This window comes from Hirundo rustica, chromosome 10 (genome assembly GCF_015227805.2).
Source record: "Hirundo rustica isolate bHirRus1 chromosome 10, bHirRus1.pri.v3, whole genome shotgun sequence".
NCBI classification, from domain to species: Eukaryota; Metazoa; Chordata; class Aves; order Passeriformes; family Hirundinidae; genus Hirundo; species Hirundo rustica.
This window is the reverse complement of record NC_053459.1, coordinates 16,222,644-16,240,729: the sequence shown is the minus strand read 5'-3', so window position 1 is coordinate 16,240,729 and position 18,086 is coordinate 16,222,644. Positions and strand designations below refer to the sequence as shown.

Genomic DNA, 18,086 nt, shown 5'->3' with positions numbered 1-18,086 from the left:
CTTGTCCAGCTGCTTCCACTGAACCCACCTGAAGCTGCAGCCAGCACCTGAGCTGATGATGAAGAACAAAGGCTGTCAATAATCAAGCAGCAAAACAATCACAATATTTAACACCTTATCAAATGTATGTACAAGCAGTATTTTGTCCTGCACTGACAATAGGAGCATTTCCACCGCTTTGTGCCTCCTGCTGGCACAGCGCTCCCACACGCGGCCACGGAAGCTGCTCGGGCTGTTCCTGCAGCAGCAGGTGTTGATGACAGCGATTCTCGCTATCAAGACATGTCACAGCAACCATCGTGCTTGGGCTGACACAGCTGGTGCTCTCACCGCACCAAACCACTGCTGAAACATTAATTAGTAGCTGACACATTCAAACGCAGGTGAGCCTCTACGGTGTCATTCCAAGAAGCGCTCCTTTGTCAAAGAGTAAAGAGTGTGAACCCTCTGTTCAGTTAGGTTGCTTTCTGCTGTGGTCTTCAGAATATTTCATAAGAATTTGATCAATAAGAATCCCTTGCAGGCTATTAGAAATTTCACATAACAAATATATTGCCCAGGTGGTTATAACAGGAACAAGACAATATAAAACCTGTAACTTTTTATTTAAAAAAAAATTAACAGCTTCAGAATAGATCAAATGTAGTAACTTCTCCAAAAAATACCAAAAGGTACAGTGTAAAGCATCTTCTCATTAAATACAAACTAGCATATTTGATGCACTGCATCAATGTTTTGCATCTAGGCTGATGCAAAAGAATTTTTTTGTTGTTGCATCCTGGCACATGGAAAACGTATACACTGAAACAGGATGACTAACTACACTTTACCTACTCAAATTCTAACAGTGGGACATTTATTTAAAAAAGAAATCCTACTAGTAATTAAGAAGGAAACCTTAACACCATTACATTTAATTTTCTTTTGCTAAGGTATATTTTCCAACATTAAAAATAAGGGTTTAAGTCCTATTTAGCATCAGAATGCACTCTGACTTCAAAACAAAAAAACAACAAAAAAAAGCCCTTCTGCTGTCAAGTGCTCTTCAAGGTTGCAGTTGCCAGTATATGCTAGTTAACTTGGAATTTGAGATAAAAATGCAAAGAAACCAACTCTGTCAAATGTAAATTCCTCAAGAACATGAAAAGGAGTAAAACCTGCTTCAGACACCATGAACATTCCCGGATGCCATAAGCCAGCCACTCTCCTAGCTGACTGTACCTAACCCTCCTTGCCAAAAAGCAGCGCCAAGATCATCACTGCCTGGTCTGGAAGCAATTCTGAAGAGATGCCTCAGTTTTAGGGTTCATATAAATATAGACTGAGGATGCCCCAGTTGTTATTGTCCTGCAGATTCTGATGCACAGAACTATGCTTAAAGCAGGTGGCTACATGTTCCTGCCTAATGCCTTACACATGCTGGCAAATTGAGGGCTTTCCTCCAGCAATGTTCCTCAGTTTCAGACAATTTCCAGATTTCAGATCAGCTTCACATCTTACCTCTCTTTGGTAAAAACAAACAAGTGCCATGAGATTGCTTGCCTACAGCTATTTTTAAGAGTTAGAGAAAGTCCTCTGGGGCAAGGTATGCAGGATGAGAATCCTGTATTTGGGAGGGTAAGAAACTCTACCATACTGCTGACTTCCTTGTGAACTGCTAATCTTTTCCGATCAAATGACTCAAAAACGTGAAGTTATTGCATTAATTTTGTGAAAAACTTTTCAAAAAATAAATAAAAATCAAAAGCTTAAAAAGAAAAGGAGACAGATAAACTTCTTTTACAGAGGAGGATGATGAAGTTGAACTATTTGGAATATAAATGACTCTCACACTGCCTCTGCAGTATTCCTCCAATATGGTGTATGATCTGACCACTTGTAAGGGTAAGAGTAGAATAGTCTCCATCCCAGTTAAAAGATTTGGGTCTCAGCTAACAGCTTTATTTGTGAATGTGAGGATGTAAAACAGTTTTCAAGAAAGGAAAATAATGGAACTTTAAAAGCACAAAGAAGTACAGAACCAATGCTCCCATGAAAAATGCCGCTACATTGCTACCAAAGTATCCATGGACTGGGGCTCTGTGCTAAACTGGAGTCTGAAAGAAAGCTCAAAGACAGTCCCTAAAAACCCTAGAAATGGGTTTGTAATTAAACAATTAAACTTAATCTTTACCATAACAGAGGGGTCAAAGAACTCAGCTGGGCAACAGAATCTTTTCCAACCAGGTGATGGTGCCACTACGTTGGACAGTTTCTCTCCACTTTTTCTCTCTCAGGGCATCAAGTCTTTTACTATTCCAAGTAAAAGTAATAAAGAGAGATAGCTCTGCCACCATCTTAGCAAGATGTCTGGACAATTCTAGTGACATATGCTGTATTATTCTGCCCACTTTTAGCTCAGTGTCCTAGGTAGGTGGGCTTGGTGCCCAAGTCCATCTGCCAGGTTAGCCCACTGTTACAAAGCGGCTTCCTTTGTTCTGAGACAGTGCTGTCCTCTGCTCCTTCAGGATCCCAAATCGTTCGTTCAACGTCATCCCTGTCTGAAAAATAAAGTAATTTAACCACAACTTTAAAGGTGTTTGGTTAATTTAATCAAAGTAATGGAGACAGAATACTTTTTTCTTCAGTCTGTATCATCACTTGACTCCTTAGTTGCCTCATTTGGATTTTTTTGTCACTTCCCACACCACCATTTAAGAATCAGATTGGACTACACATCAAGAGCTTACATTTTCAGAATTCATTAAGAGCACACGGTACGTAATGTCAATACTCAAAGTCTACTCAAAATACTGTAAGTTAAACTGAGGACAGACTGAAAAATGGAACTTTCAGTACACATTTCCCCACACAGACTCTCTGCAACTTTGCAAAAGCAACAAGTTCACCATTTTAATGCAGGATGCTTTCCAGTTTACTCAACTAAGGCAGCAAGCTGGAGTCTAATCCAGAAATTCCATTAATTTGACACCATAGTAGTAGACTATTTTTGACATGGTTCTTATTCCTGGATGGAACAAATGCAGATCAGTGCCTTGACTCCATGGAGTTTTCTACAGCTGGCACTAAGGAGCTGATTACGAGAACAGCATCTAACTCTGTCACCCTGCAACATTTCCTTCAATGACAGCATTAAGACTGCTGCAGCAAATCACCTGTCTTCATGAAACTTGCGCCAAATTGCTCATCTTTCAAGCCTCTACAAGACCACATTTAATTTTTTTTTCCTAGATGGAGAGCAAAAGTTGCCTTATAAATCTAGCTGCCAGGGTTCCAGGCAGGTCACACAGCTGAAAGCAGCTCATCCCTGAATTATTCACCGTTGCTGATTCAAGCACAGCAGGAACACCAGAAGCCTTTTAGAAATACTCAACATTTTAAATCCCATTTAAATCATGTGGGCATGCAAGGCATGAACTAGAAAAACAGGAACAGTGAGTTTACCTACTTGCTTGAAGTTACACAGTGAGTTAGCGGAAAGACTGGAAGTGGCAACAAGAAGTTGTTCTCTCTTTCTGTCACTTTCGAGTCTAGGAGTAAAGTGCCTCACTGGCTTTTATTGGTCTTGAAATTACTTCCAGAGTTATGAGAGGAAAATTGCATTTACCTGTTTTCCAACACTATTTATATCAAACTGCAGTGGAACCCCTTTTGGAATCTTCTTCTCTTCAGATTGGTCCCTCTTCATCAGAAATGGTGGCACAGGACTACGAGTTAATCGTAATTTCTGGGAACTGTGAAAGAATGTTACAAAGGACATGATGAACATGTGTTTTATGCAAGAAAGCCTTAATGCTGATAGAGGTATGAATATTTCATCAAGCCGTTTGACCAGGCTGGCTGAAGGGCTGGAGGGCACAAAATCAAGAAGGTAATCAGGCAGAACTAAAAAAGAGACCATTTGCTATTGCTACCAGACAGGAAGAGTCCCAGCAGCAAACTATCTAATTTTTTATCTGCAATTCTACTGACAAGTGTGTAATTTCCAGTTAATTAATCCTATAAATACAAAAAAAAATATTGGTACAGTTCTCCCTACTTATAAAATGCTACCAAGGAAACGCTACTCAAGACATTTTTAAAATATATCACCTATAAACAACAGTACCATCAACTTCTCAAACACAAATACAGCAATGCTCTCTTTAAGTCCAGCAGCAATTTTATGAATCAGGGAGGAACTGTTACCATCACTCATCAAGTAGGTGCTCAGTCATTTCCACTCAGATAGAGGTGGAAAACAGCTGTGACATGGCCTGATTTGGAAGGGACAGAGAAGGTGAAAATCTACTAGCCCACCACTTTTCCACTCTATCCACCACATCAAGCTCCTAACTGGGAGATGATGTGTGAGATCCAGCTGTGACATTATTCAAACACTGCTCAGAAACACTCAGAAAGGGGCCAGACTTAAAAGCCTTCACAAGAAGCTGTGACTTTGAGGTCACCTGAAACACTACCTGCAAGGAATGTACTAAATGGTTCAGAACAACAATTTCACTTATATTCAAACATTTCAGAACTTAATTGAAAACTCACATTGGGCTTATGATTGCTCCTGGATTGTCAATAGACACAGTCAGGATCCCTCCACTTGTGGTAGAAGTTCGCCATCTGGTTTGAAAACACAAAAATCATTTACAAAAATTGTGCAGAGATTTCAGTCAGGGTTATCTTGAAAGGTATGTCCAAAATATTAGCTAGCAAAGAATATGCAAGCTTTTGGAACGTTGGCCAGTATGAAGAGCTCATGCTATTGACACTTGGCTATTGATTCTTGTACTTTTACCTTACCTACACCTATTCAGGACAGCACTAAATCCACACACTGTCCAGGTACACCAGAACTACAGCACTGACCCAAGAGTTCACTTTTTTAAAACATTCAGTTTCCTTGCCACAGATGAGGCCAAAATGGCCCACATAGCAAATTCCAGAGGCGACAGACTACACTCTGTGGCACCTGCTGCTTTCCTCAGCCCGTTGTGTTCCCAAGAAACACCCTGCAAAGAGCCCAGCAGGCACAGAACGATATGGGCAGAGTACATGGGGGAAGAGCCAAGTGGCCTCATTGGGCTCTGCCTTTTTCATTTCTAAACTGCTTCACAGGCTTATATCCATATTAGATAAAAGAAAAATTGCAACAACAGCTCAGGAGAACACTGACATTTGAATTTTTCTTCCAGTCTATGCAGTATTCATGAGTGCTAGAGATTAGTCTGATCCTCTTACCACCTTCCCCCTCATTCCTGCAAATGTCTTATGCAAACCAACTCCTCCTGGATAAATTAGAAGATAATTAAGGAAATAACTGAGAATAGGGAGAGGATCACTGTCACTCTAGTTGATGTGCCCAGAGGGGAAAAAATCCACCCCCCCTCTATTATCATAGCCAGGAAGTCTGAGCTAAAATGAGAATCTTATGTGTTATAAAACTGAAGTTTTCTAAATTAGATACTTACTGACGAGTTCTCTTTACTGTCTGATTATCAAGATCATCTGCTGACTGCACTTGGGCCTGCACCTGAAAACACATCAATACAGACACCAGATTTGAATACTCTTTCAATTCCTATTGCAGCAGCTGGAAATACAGAAGTTCGAAACCAGAAGTTTAAAGCTGTTTGTATACTCTGCACAAACAGGGTTGTACTTTCAGAGGGACTTCAAAGATAAGAGCCCTATTACCTTGGTAAGACATTTCAAAGAAATTACTTTAAGAACAAAAAATGATTTAAACAAAACTGCCAACAGAGCAATGGCAACATTTTGGAGTACACATCAAAATGTTACTACCCTAGCAAGAAAAGTCTGTCTAGTTCCTGATCCTGTCTGTAATTTTGCAATCCATCTGGAAGGAAGACAACAGCTACTTACAGTCACAATAATGGCAGATGTAGAATGAGGGCACAAATAAAACCCAAAACCACCACTTTTCATTTGCCGTGCACTCTCCAATCTTTCCATTCTACTAAAAATAACTAAAAATTTCTTAAGTAACTAAAATAACTGAAATAAATAACCCAAAAATAACTAAAAAAGCAAACCAAACCATAATCAAATTATAAAATGTGTTTCTGCTCTATTATTCACCTGAAGGCAACTTCTGAAAGCTCAACAATGCTTTTTGACATCAACTTCTAAAAGGAAAAATTAATCTCTTGCGACTACTCTCAAATACTGACAAGTTCCATGCCCCTCAGAATTGCTCAATTACACTGGATTGTGAAGCCAGACTCAATGGATTACAGTAACTAAAGAGAACGAGTGCACTTCCCTAGAAGAACCTGTAGCTATTTTCCAGTGCATCTGAAGTTTCTACTCAGATCTGATATTTGAAGTTGATTCATTACTATCAGTGTTACAAGTTAGCTTAGAACCTGTGGCCCAACAGCCTTGTTCTTTTGAAAATTTGTATTACCTTCAGGCCCCTTCTAAACAGGAAAGTTGCTTGACGAGTATCTTTCTGCTGATTTAGTTTGTTTCCAATTCTGACAAAAGCAGATGGCATGTTATTCCTGTAATATTTATTAAAAAATATAGTTATAAGAGGCTCCACAGGGAACACCTTAGAGAGACAATTATGAAAGTCAAAAAAGTGCCCAAAACATCCATAAAGACATCAGTATTGCTGCCTCTTTGAGGCTGAATGCTTCAGTTGGGATAAGCTCCTCATCCACTAGGAATGAAACACATTACTCATAAATGCAGAAATCACTGCTGGTATATAGAAGCCTAATGATCACACATCACAGGACAATATGGTCATTATTTCTGCTTTTCCCTTTGCTCAGTATCCTCCAGTACTTTAAACATTGCTGGTCAGATGAAAAAAAAAAAAAAAAAAAAACACATATAAAGGAAGTTTGCTTACAGTTTTCATGATATAGTCACATAGTCAAACCTTTCATCATAAAGACCATTTCAGTTGCAGTTTATAACGTGTTAATTCCAGCACAAATAAAACATGCAATGGCTTCCCTGAAGCTGCAGATGGCACCAGCTTCCACAAAAGTGTTTAGAAAGTTCCCTAACCATGGCTGATGCTTCTGAGCTATCAAAATCCCCAGCGGCCATTTCCACATAGAATCATAAAACACAGCATGGTTTGGGTTGGAAAGAACCTTAAAGATGCCCCAGATTCAACCCCCCTGTCATGGGCACAGACACCTTCCACAAGATCAGGATGCTCAAATATTGGCTGCCTGTAATTTAACTGAAGGCAGAATACCAGGTGCTCACAAACAGAGGCACTTCCTGAGTGCCCTACATCATAACAAACATCTGGCTTTGCATGGAAACCATGTTTGCCACATACTTGGTTTCCACATTTGTAGAACCTCACATATGAGGGGGTCTTGCCCATACTGTACCTCCTGTCTTCTCTTAGCCTCAGCCCTGTCAAACAAGATCACTATGGAAAGTTGCCAGGTAGTGTTCAGAAAGCAGACTTGGTATTTTACCTCCTGTTTAGCAGGGTAGGCCTCCTGAGGACAGAAGCTTGTTTTCTCTGTATTTCAGACTGTCTCTGCAGGTTTGTTTTCCTTTTCAAGACCTGGTAATTCCGCTGTGCATTCTTAAAAAAAATAAACATATACAGCATAATGTATACTGTACACATCACAAACATTTTTCTTTCAGTTTCCATTTACAAACGGTGATTAGAATACACTTGGGTTTGCCTACCTCTCACAATCTAGTGTAATTTGAAAATACCTTCTACAATTTCATGAATTCTGTATTCTCTGCATCCTCGGGAGAAAACAAAAAGCAGCAGACCTTAGCAGTAATTTTTTTCATTACCGTATCTCCCTAAACTGAAAAAAACCATGCTTCACATGTCTTAAAATTAGTCCTCTTCATAAATCCAAAGACAATCCCCATTCTACAATACTGAATGAGATGAAGCAGGCAACAATGCACTGGAGCAGCACAGAGAAGGGAGCCTACTGATGGAGTTTAGTATTCTGCAAAAACTTTCATTTTTTGTAACAGCACATGCTTAGCACCTGCAGGTTGGCTGAATCACTGGTCTGTAAGAAAACCAATTTCCCCTGTAAAAATACAGTAACTCCCTCCATATAGAGGGAATATACTTCTGTACTTCAACTCTCATGACTTGCAACCCAATGAAGTGTTAGAAACTATTTTCACACTTAGGCATGATCCAGCCCACTCAAAACAAACAAGAACTCAGGTAACACATTCCCAGTTTGATAACAGCTTGCACCATTTGTATCCACTTTGTATTTCAGTAGCACTCTTCTGAAGCACTCGTGTTTCATTTTTTAACCTCTTCTGACAGGAATCACCAGGGTTGCATAAATTACCTTCTCACTCAGTGGCTGCCTGTTCAGAGGACTGATTCCTTTGCGTGAACCCACAGCTTTCTTGGCTGCCAGGCCAGTTATAACTCCATAAGAACGCTTCTTCCCTGCTATCTTCTTTCTGCGCCCCAAACGATTCTTACCATAACCTGCAATAAGCACAGAAAGCTCAACAATTCCTCCTGAAAGAAAAAGATCAATGCTTTCAGATGCCTTACAGGCAGCACAAGTTATTTGGCTGCACACTTCAAGCCTTAGGGCAGAGGACACCACTACACTTGAAGACAATTTGGTCACTCAATTATTTAGCAGGTTTGGCCCAAGCCCCAGTACAGCAATGATCAGCTTCTCATACAGAGCACAGTTTTGCTCTAGTTCATTGCATTATTTTCTGTTGAAAATTTCTGATTTGACACGTCTGCAGGAGAACTTAAGATTCTTCTAGCACAGAAAAATACCAAAATACTCTGAAATGGAACTTCATCAAAACAACATAAAACCAAACCAGTCCCTCAGCTTCCTACCCACTCAGCACACTTCTAATTACCTGCTAAATTTAAAAGTAAAAAAAAAAACAAGACAGCTTCAAAGATTATTTATTTAAATCAGTGACTCCCAAGACATGACTTAGGAGGAAAGAACATAGCAATTGGCCCACAAAAGCACATTAAACAGCACATGAATTATATCACATTTGAAGTGTTTTCAATTAGAAGTCTGCATGGCAGTGCAGCCAAACGGAGGACTGAAAGCAGCTTTTGAATATAAAAGGCTTCTAAGCCTGAGGTCTGTAGTATCTCCAGTTAGCAGGGTTTGATTAACCCTGTCTGGAGTCATTTAGATTCATGCTATGAATACAGACCATGCCCCAGTTTTGTCTCCAAGCACCCTTCCCTCTAGAACCTCAGACTGCAAAACAAATTTAAGACTGAAGAGTCAGCTCTCCAGCAACAGACACAGTTAGTATTAACATATTTGACTTAACAGCATTGATAATAAATCTGTGCTTCCTCAATGAAACAGGAGCCATGAGCCACTGGTCAGAACCTAGCTCAGATCAATTTGCCATGGAGAACTGCTGTGTACACACATTTTGTGTCTGGTTAGCAAATGCTCTTCCAAGAGAAAAGCTGAGAAACAGGATTGCTTAGGCTGAAAGGGACCTCATGAGCTCTCTAAACCAACCCCTGCTCAGATAAATGAAAACCTCCAAGTTGGCTGAGGCTGCACAGGGCTTTGTGCAGTTGCATTCTGTGTATCACCAAGGACAACTTTTATTTAAATGAACAATGGTCATCTCTCTGTTTTTACCACCAAAAGCTGAATAGAATCCCAGCTCAAGGTCCTCGCTTCTTTCCAGAAAGTTTGGCAGCCACTTCTAAAACCACAAGGAACTGAACACTGTTGATCATCTGTGGTTTCTGCAGTTGTCCACAGAGGATTTGCTACTTAACAGAGCAAATTCAACAGCAACAGAGTAGCAACAAATCCACCTATACTCTACTAATAACCAGAATGCTCACAACTATTTAATGACACCTTCTCCTCAAAAACAAGGTAAGAGATTTGTTTTCAATGGGAGAAAATATGCCAAGCTATATAGGAAGGAGCAGTTGAAACTATTTCCAATGTTTCAAGACATCGTGAAGCTGGAAATTTTCTAAAGAAATTGTTTGCTTTTTCCTAGAACACAAGCAGGCAAGCTGGTAAGGATCCAGCAGAGAAAGATAACTGCCCAAACCAGGAGTATTTAGAGTTTCATGTTTACAGATCAAGTTTCTCCTAAATTTCTAAATCCTAAGACTTGTTTCTTTTGTGCTCTTTTGATGATAAACAATTTCAGTTATAAACAGAGCCTACATGTTTGATAATCTACAACTTAAATTCACTTACTCTTCACCCACACAAATATTCACACACTTGGGCTGAGAGATGTAAATTTTTTTCCAGCCCTGTCACCAATTTATTAGAGATGTACAAGTAACCCAGTTGTGAGGGCCTGCATAGAAACCAAAACTCCTCTGAGCCCTGAGTAACACAACATTCCACTGATCCCTAAAGACATTTGTGTCTAAGACACAAAGGAGGAGCTGCTGCTACAACAAACACTAAGCAAGACGAAGATAATACAGGGATCATTGTGAGCACACCAGACAGATGTGTCTTTGTTTTAAAGGAATGCTACTAAACAAGAAATTACATGTATTAACCTAAACACCTAATTACCTCACACTGAGGTGGTAAGCTTTCTTATCAGACAGTATTCTTCCATATTTTGATCATCCTGTACTAAACAGATACTTTTCAAAACCAACTGCAAGCAAAACCAGTCTGCACTTCAAGCAGGAGCCATGCATGTACTGAATTAAAGCCTGGGAATAATTGTAAAACGTCTCCTGTTTATCAAAAAAACTGAGTTACTCAGGGGAACCTAAAGCAAAGCTGCTATTGCACGCTTTTCCTCTCCTCACTCCCTGCCTATATGACTTCTTCTCCTTTCTGTATTCCACAGTAAAAACACTGGCTTCCCATTTCCGTATTCCACTGTAAAAACACTGGCTTAAGAAGGCTGAAACAGTACTTCCTTTGCATCTCAAGCTCTTACCAAGAAAAGCCAACTCACACTCTGCACTATCCATTTAAATGTTCCTGAGCCAGGACCACAGCCTGCAGTAACAGATACTTTGGGGAGGCCTATAAAAGAGAATTCTAACCAGCAAATATTCTTTTCTTTTGCACAAAGCTCTGAGCTCTGGCAAGGCCTCCACATCTCCCAATACACAGGCTTTGGCATAAGCATTTGTTCCATCCATCTCTGAGAAAGGGCAAGGTATCACCACAATTTCCAAAATTAAAATCAAATTGAAGAACCAGAAGGCAAGTCAATTCATTCTTGACTCAAAGATGGTCCCTCAAGCATCTAAACTCCCTGGTGGCCAAACACGTCAATTACTTTCTCACACTGAATCAGAAACAAAATCAAGTATAAAGAGATTAAAAATACCCCTGAATTATAATCAAAAGACACTGTTTGAAAGACACGTGAACCGACCATGTCAATCCACACATTGCATTATGCTACTTTTCAGCTCAAAAAAGGATAATGTGGAATCTGTGTTACGTTTGGCACACACCTTTCTGCTGTTGGATTCCCCACTTGGAGCCTGGTGAACTGAACTGTTGAGCTCGATTCTGCTGAAGCCCTCTTTTTATTTTGGGAGAATATTGCTTTCTCTCTTCTTTCTTGTTCAGCTTGATTATATCATCTACAAGAAGAAAAAGGAAAAACTGACATACTGTATAAAGTTTAACATCCTGAATAAAAACTACAAACAGCCTGGAGTCACAGGAGACAGACCAATCAATCCTGCAAAGGCAGTACATACAAGTTAAGGTTCCAGAAACATTAGCACTATAAACATCCAGTCCCTGTTAAGTCTTATAGAACTTTATAATACAATGCCCCAGCAAAAGGGAAGCAGCTGCATATATCCAGAAAATGCAAGACACATGTAAGATCATGGCATTCAGCCCAGCATTAAATTTTAATTTGAATGACTCCATTAGTTTTTGTACACTGTTAAAGAAAATCCAATCTCATGCCCAGACTTTGAAGAATTCAGATAAAACATCAATTCCAGCCTTAGTTCTTTCATCCTAAGCTACTTAAAAAAGATCACACAGAGACAACTCAGGCCATCAGTTATCTTCAGATGTTCACCAGGACTGATGGGGAAAAAAGCAAGACATCTCTCCCCAAGAATCTACAATCCAAAGCAATCACCTTATCTATAATCCAGGGAAACAATCTCAGACAAGTTATTAATCAGTTCAAAAATATGTGTAAGAAACAAGCTGATGAAAAGTGAACAGCAGGTTCCAGGGTAAATTATGCTACACCAGTTTGATTTCCTTCAATGACCTGGTAGCCAGCTCAGGAGAGAAGAGTAAAGCAAGAGGTGTGGCAGCTTTTATCTGACTGTCAGCTTCTTTACAAGAACATCTTAAAGGAAACTCTTAAACTGTGTTTACTGCATCTTTATCATGAGAGTACAACAGATAAAAAATGTCATGTTTCAATAGGTAGCCTCCCCAAATACGTGGACAGTCTTTTTTCAGTCAAGGAAAGATGGAAATCGGTTACTGTGTTTGTGGCTGAGTTCAAATGGACTCATAAGTGGTAGAACAGAGAGAACAGCATAAAAAACCAAACCACCAAAATCACAACACTGTTATCCAATGGTTTGCACACTGTCAAAGCAAAGCTAAGAGAAAATTAATTCATTTTGCTGCAAAAATCTACTAGGACAAGAATACTGATACAGTTCACTCAGGGTTTGATCTCTACTGAATCTTCGTTACCAAAGGGGTTGGCCCTGGAACAAGGATTCCAAACTAGCCTTTTATACACAAAGGAAACCAAAGCCACTTCTAACATGAATTCACGCTTCACAGTTCATCTGCTTCGTCTTAAATCCAATTTTTGCAAGTTGCTGCACACAAGGTCACAACTTTTTAAACAAAAGGACTTAAGTTTCAGCTATTCTCTTATTTGGGTAAATGAAGGACATTTGGGACTTCATGCATTTGTTAGAGGAGACACACTGAAACAGTCTTCTATCTTGTGACCAGAGACCACAATTACAGCTGGAACAGCAGAGTTCTCAGGGAACAGTATCAAACTGGGAGCTCATCTGCACATAACACAATCAAAACATGGTTTAATCTTAACTATAGGAGAATTTACTCAACATCATGATCTCAATCTTAAGTTTCCTAGATTAAGATCATGTCAATTTCTTTGATAACACACTCTGATGTGGGACTGCATCTTCTCTCTGGTTATACCTGACACAGACAGCAGCTGGGGTGAAAACATTCTCATACACCCAAAGAAGCTGAGGGACACAGCCACTTCACACCAGCACTTTAAAACAACATCCTCATGACACTACAACAGTCCTTTGCAATCAGTTATTAATTAATGGCCAGGACATGTAGCAATGACTGACTGAAAACTTGACTCATCCAGGAAACATTACAATATGTGAAAGTACAACAAACAGGATCAATAACTCTATTAGCAACCCTGAAAACACAGACTGTCTGCAATGGGTAAAAACCAGATTTAGTTTTTCAATGAATGCTGTAGCATTACTCTACATTCAGACAAACTCTAAACATCATTTCACAAGTTACCTCCACTGCCCAAACAAAGAACTCCACTGAATTAATTACTGAAATTGTACAAATCCTCCTATTTTACAGTAGCCCACAAAGAAGCCAAGTCCACCATTAATAATATCAGTTCACACATTGATTCTGCTTTTTGAACAACGTCTCTTGATAGCACCAATCTATCATGCTCTGGTAGTACCACAGAGCAGTCCTGGAGTGTACAAAACCAACTTTTTCTTTTTTTTTAATAGAAGTAAACTGGAAGATGCAGTCCACGAACACATCAAATTATCCTTGACTGTTAAGGGGACTCAGTACACAGCACCAGAACAGAACTTCTCTGAGATACCTCACTGAAGTATCTACAGTGTGGATGTCAGTTTCTTGGACACGCTGGAGACACACAGCTCTGCAGGTTTGTAATGAGTCTGTGCAACTTCCTAACACACACACCCCGCAATAGGAGGGCAGGGGAAAAATGGGGCAGCTTGTCACAGGAAACTACGTGGTAGAGGTGATGTCATGCTTGGTGTGCCTGGTCTTATACTGCAAAGAGGTTAGACGGGGGACTTGCCACTGCCGACTTCCAAACCTGAGAAGAATAAAAATGCCAGGCCTGCTGAGAGACCACCAAACCCATCTCTGTAGTTATGAGCGCCAGGCGAGGCCCTGGGACGCTCCTCGAGGGTCACCCAGGCTAAGGCCCGAGTGCTGAGGGCCTCACAGGGCCAAAAGGAGGCAGTGCCCCTGTCTGCGGCCTGCTCAGACCACCAAGCGACACAAAGGGGCCCCGGCTCTTCCCCGCCAAGGATCGCGATCCCCGGATTCCCGCTGCTCCCGGTGACACGCCCGGGACTCGCCCCCGTGCCCAGCCCCCGGCGCCACCCTCGTCCTTCCTGCGCCGTCGCTGTGGGAGGGTCCCGTCCTTTCCCCTCCCCACCCCCCCGCCCTCGTTGGTTCCGCCCGCGCCGGTGCCCGGCTCAGCCCCGTTGGTTCCTTCCGCCCCTCCCCCGCCCCCGTCAGCCCGAGCCCCCCGCCCTGTCGGCCACAGCGACCGCCCCAGCCCCGCTCCTCACCCAGGGACATGTCGATCTTCTCCAGGCTCTCGCCGCCGCCGTGCCGGGCCCCCGCCGCGGCCGAGGAGCCCGAGAGCGGTGCCGCAGCCCCGAACGCGTTCATGGCCGCCCTCCCTCAGACCGGACCGCCCCCAGCCGGGCCCGCGCATGAGCAGCAGCTCCGCCCAGCCCAGGGCACCGACGCCCGCGCCGGGAGCGGCGCAGCGCCCGTCTGGCACCGCGCCTCCTGGCGGCCGGGAGGAGCAGGTACAGCGGGCGGGGGGCGATGGCGGGGGGCGATGGCGGGGGGCGATGGCGGGGGGCGATGGCGGGGGGCGATGGCGGGGGGCGATGGCGGGGGGCGATGGCGGGGGGCGATGGCGGGGGGCGGTGGCGGGGGGCGATGGCGGGGGGCGATGGCGGGGGGCGATGGCGGGGCCGCGGGGACCCGCTGGGTGCTGGCGGCCGCTTCCAGAAGCGGCTTCTCCAGGAACAGTGTCCTTGGGAGGAATGAGTGGCACATCGGCCTGGCCCGGGGAGTGGCGGGGGGCGCTGGGAAGCAGAGCTGCGGGCAGGGTGCAGGAGGCTGGGGGACGGGGCAGTTGTGCCGTAGGGCACGGAATCCTGGGCTGGCTGCAGAGCTGATGGGTGCTGAGAGGGGCCACGGAGGTGATTGGAAGCATGGAGCGCCTTTTCTGTGAAGACAGGCTGAGAGATTTGGGGAAGCCAAAGAGAAGAGAAGGCTCCGGGAGGTCTCATTACAGGCTTCCAGTACTTGAAGGGGCCTCTAAGAAAGATGGGGACAGATTTTTTCAGCAGCGTTTGTTGCAACAGGACAAGAGGTGTTGGCTTTAAATCGAAAGAGGGTCGATTTAGACGGGATATAAGGAAGGGGTTTTTTACAATGAGGGTGATAGAACACTGGCACAGATTACCCAGGGGGGTGGTGGATGCCCTATCCTTGGAAACATTCAAGGTCAGGTTGGATAGGGCTCTGAGCAGCCTGATCTAGTTGAAAATGTCCCTGCTCATGGCAGGAGGGTTGGACCACATGACCTCTAAATGACCCCTCCAACTCAACCATTCTATGTTGCAGAGTAGGAAAGGGTGTTCAGCTGAGAAGCTGACTATGAGATACCCTTGCCTGTGACCCTTGTGCAACTGAGAGAAATAATCTGTTCCGTGAACAAAAACACCAATGCGGAGTGGTTTTGAGCAGAATTATGTTTTCAAATGTCAAACAGCAGAGTTCAAACTAGGTTCCTATTTCAAAATACCCTGTAAAGCTTAAAATTACTACTTAAACCCAGAACAGTGTGTCCATAGAGACTTTGTTCTCCTTTGGTTTTTTTCAGAGTTGTTATCTTCGCCAGTTTTTGGTCAGAATCACATGACTGAGAAATTGTTTTTTGAAACATGGACTCTAGCAAAACCTTTCCCTCCTCCCTGTATATTTGCATTCTTTGGAGCTGTGGGTATTGGTGGGTCAGCAGTACACAGGTGCCCAGTGGGCAGCTGGCTGCTGCTAAACAAGTTACATGTAACAGGGCTTTTTTTACACAACAACACTTTCTTCACTTGATACTCTGTTAGAATTAAGGGATAGTGATTATCTCTGGAGTCTCTGCATCTTGCTCCTGGTTGGTTGAAATTGTCACTGAGCTCCAGAGGCAGAAAAGGAATGAGCAGATGGACTGACAAGGTGATCATAAAGGACAAACTTCCTTCAGAAGCCAGGCAGTAAATGCTGATAGGAAAGCCCACATCCCTTTCCCCTGCTCACAACGGTCACCTGGTGTTACTGTCCACATCTCCCTGTGTTTTCTACGGGAGCTGTGCTGAGGCTGCCATCCTAAAGGTGCCTTCCTTCCCCTTGACCAAAGGATAGCTTGTTTTAGGGTCTGCCTGCTTGCCTCCCGAGGGGGAGCTCCATACGAGACTGCAGGGACTGTACTGCAAATGCCCTTGTGTAGGGATGATTATTTCCGTACCTGACCTTGCACACACCTCCTTCCAGCGTGAACACTACCATGTTTCTTTAATTGCCCAGATATTCCATATGTACATTTGCTAAAATAAACACTCTGTGCCAAGTGCAATATCCTGAGTACCTGACACACAACGAGCTCCGGTGTGTGTAATCCCTGTCACAGCTCTGTCCTGCTGTGCCAGGAGCTACCTGCACTGAAATACTGTGCAGGCCTTAAGAACGGGAGATCTTTCTAGGAGTGTTACTGTGAAAGACAAGAATAAGAGGAGTGAGTTGAGGCTTTCTATCCTCAGTTGTGTCCTGTACTGTTGACGAGGCCTTGCTCTCTCCATTTACACTCTTTATCCATTTCTTTTTAAATAAGGCAAAAAATGTATTTCTGGATGTTCCTCTTGCTGCTTCCTACTGTCTAGAAGAGAATGGCTCGGTTACTGTCACAGGACACCTTTAGCTAGTGAGAGATTTTCCCTTCAGGCAGGAGAAACTCGTGACCACAGTGCCGGAGGCTGACAGTTCCACTCTGTTTTCTTTTCTGTGTTCTCCGTGGGCAGCAGAAGTTCAGATGTGGAATTTTGGACCCACAGATTTGAAAACTTTTGATAACATTTTCCCCCAGGTGAGATGAGATGACAAGTGATTGATGATGAGTAGGAAGTTCTTCTAATCAGGCTACATTTCTAAAGCAAATATGCTATTGCCAGATTACCAAGAGCTACTAAAAATAGAGGTGTGAAAAGATGTATTTTTAAAAAAGCATTATGTCAACTTCCCACGAGGCTGTAGGGTCGAGTTCCATCTGGGGACTGCGTCACATTAATAAATAAATGGTCTGTTTACCCCAAACAAACACATGAACTGCAAGGGTGGCAGATGCTACCTGTCCTCGTGACAAGTGGAAATCAGACAAAATCCAGATTTTACATAATAAACACATCCATGAGTTGTGTTTATTATACAAACAGGACGCCAGCTGTCTGCTGCTCAGCACAACAGAAAACCAGGCACAAGTTGTGATCCTGAAGAGTGTTTTCTTTCTGTGTTCAAAATGGCTGGGGATCACAAAGGCAACCATGCAAACATCAGCTCTTGGTTTGCTATGTGGCTCTCAGCATCCAGCCAAGTGACAAAGATTCCATGTGGCACTGAGAGCTACAAAGAACCAATATTTTAACTCCATATAAAGTCCAGAATGACTCAGTTGTGCTGAGTGTGTCTAAAACACCCACAGGCTGTAGTAAATTTTGGGGCTGGTTCTTTCCTGGGCTTTTCCCACACTTTTCCGGAGGACCAGTTGTCTCGTCACAAAAATAAGACCTCATGGCTTGTCTGCTCAGTAACCCCTGATGTTTCAGTAGGAGGAGTTGCAGAGGAATTGTGGAGGAATTGCAGAGTAGATTACCTGTGCTGAACATGTAGAAATTCCTGGGATGAAGTGTTAAAATTACCAAGCAGAAACAACACCCAAAGGATCAAATGCTAAGTGTACTCAAAGATTTAAAGCCAGAGGGGACTGTCTAGTCCAAGCTGAATGTGGTG

At 42.7% G+C, this 18,086-nt stretch overlaps 2 protein-coding genes across 2 annotated transcripts in view; one reads left to right on the top strand and one right to left on the bottom strand.

The window, feature by feature from the left end:
* Positions 1-588: 588 nt before the first annotated feature.
* Positions 589-14,716, bottom strand: FYTTD1 (forty-two-three domain containing 1). Its single transcript, XM_040073734.1, has 9 exons — positions 14,582-14,716; positions 11,462-11,593; positions 8,331-8,476; positions 7,464-7,576; positions 6,422-6,518; positions 5,463-5,524; positions 4,540-4,614; positions 3,608-3,734; positions 589-2,540 (listed from the first exon to the last, which is right to left on the bottom strand). The coding sequence occupies exons 1-9, from the start codon at positions 14,682-14,684 to the stop codon at positions 2,445-2,447; spliced, it is 951 nt and encodes a 316-aa protein (XP_039929668.1). The 5' UTR covers positions 14,685-14,716; the 3' UTR covers positions 589-2,444.
* A 33-nt stretch (positions 14,717-14,749) lies between these two features.
* Positions 14,750-18,086, top strand: part of RUBCN (rubicon autophagy regulator) — a 30,604-nt gene continuing 27,267 nt past the window's right edge. The window contains exon 1 of the mRNA XM_040073733.1: positions 14,750-14,827. The gene's annotated coding sequence lies outside the window, so the exon portion shown is untranslated. The remainder of the gene's footprint in view (positions 14,828-18,086) is intronic.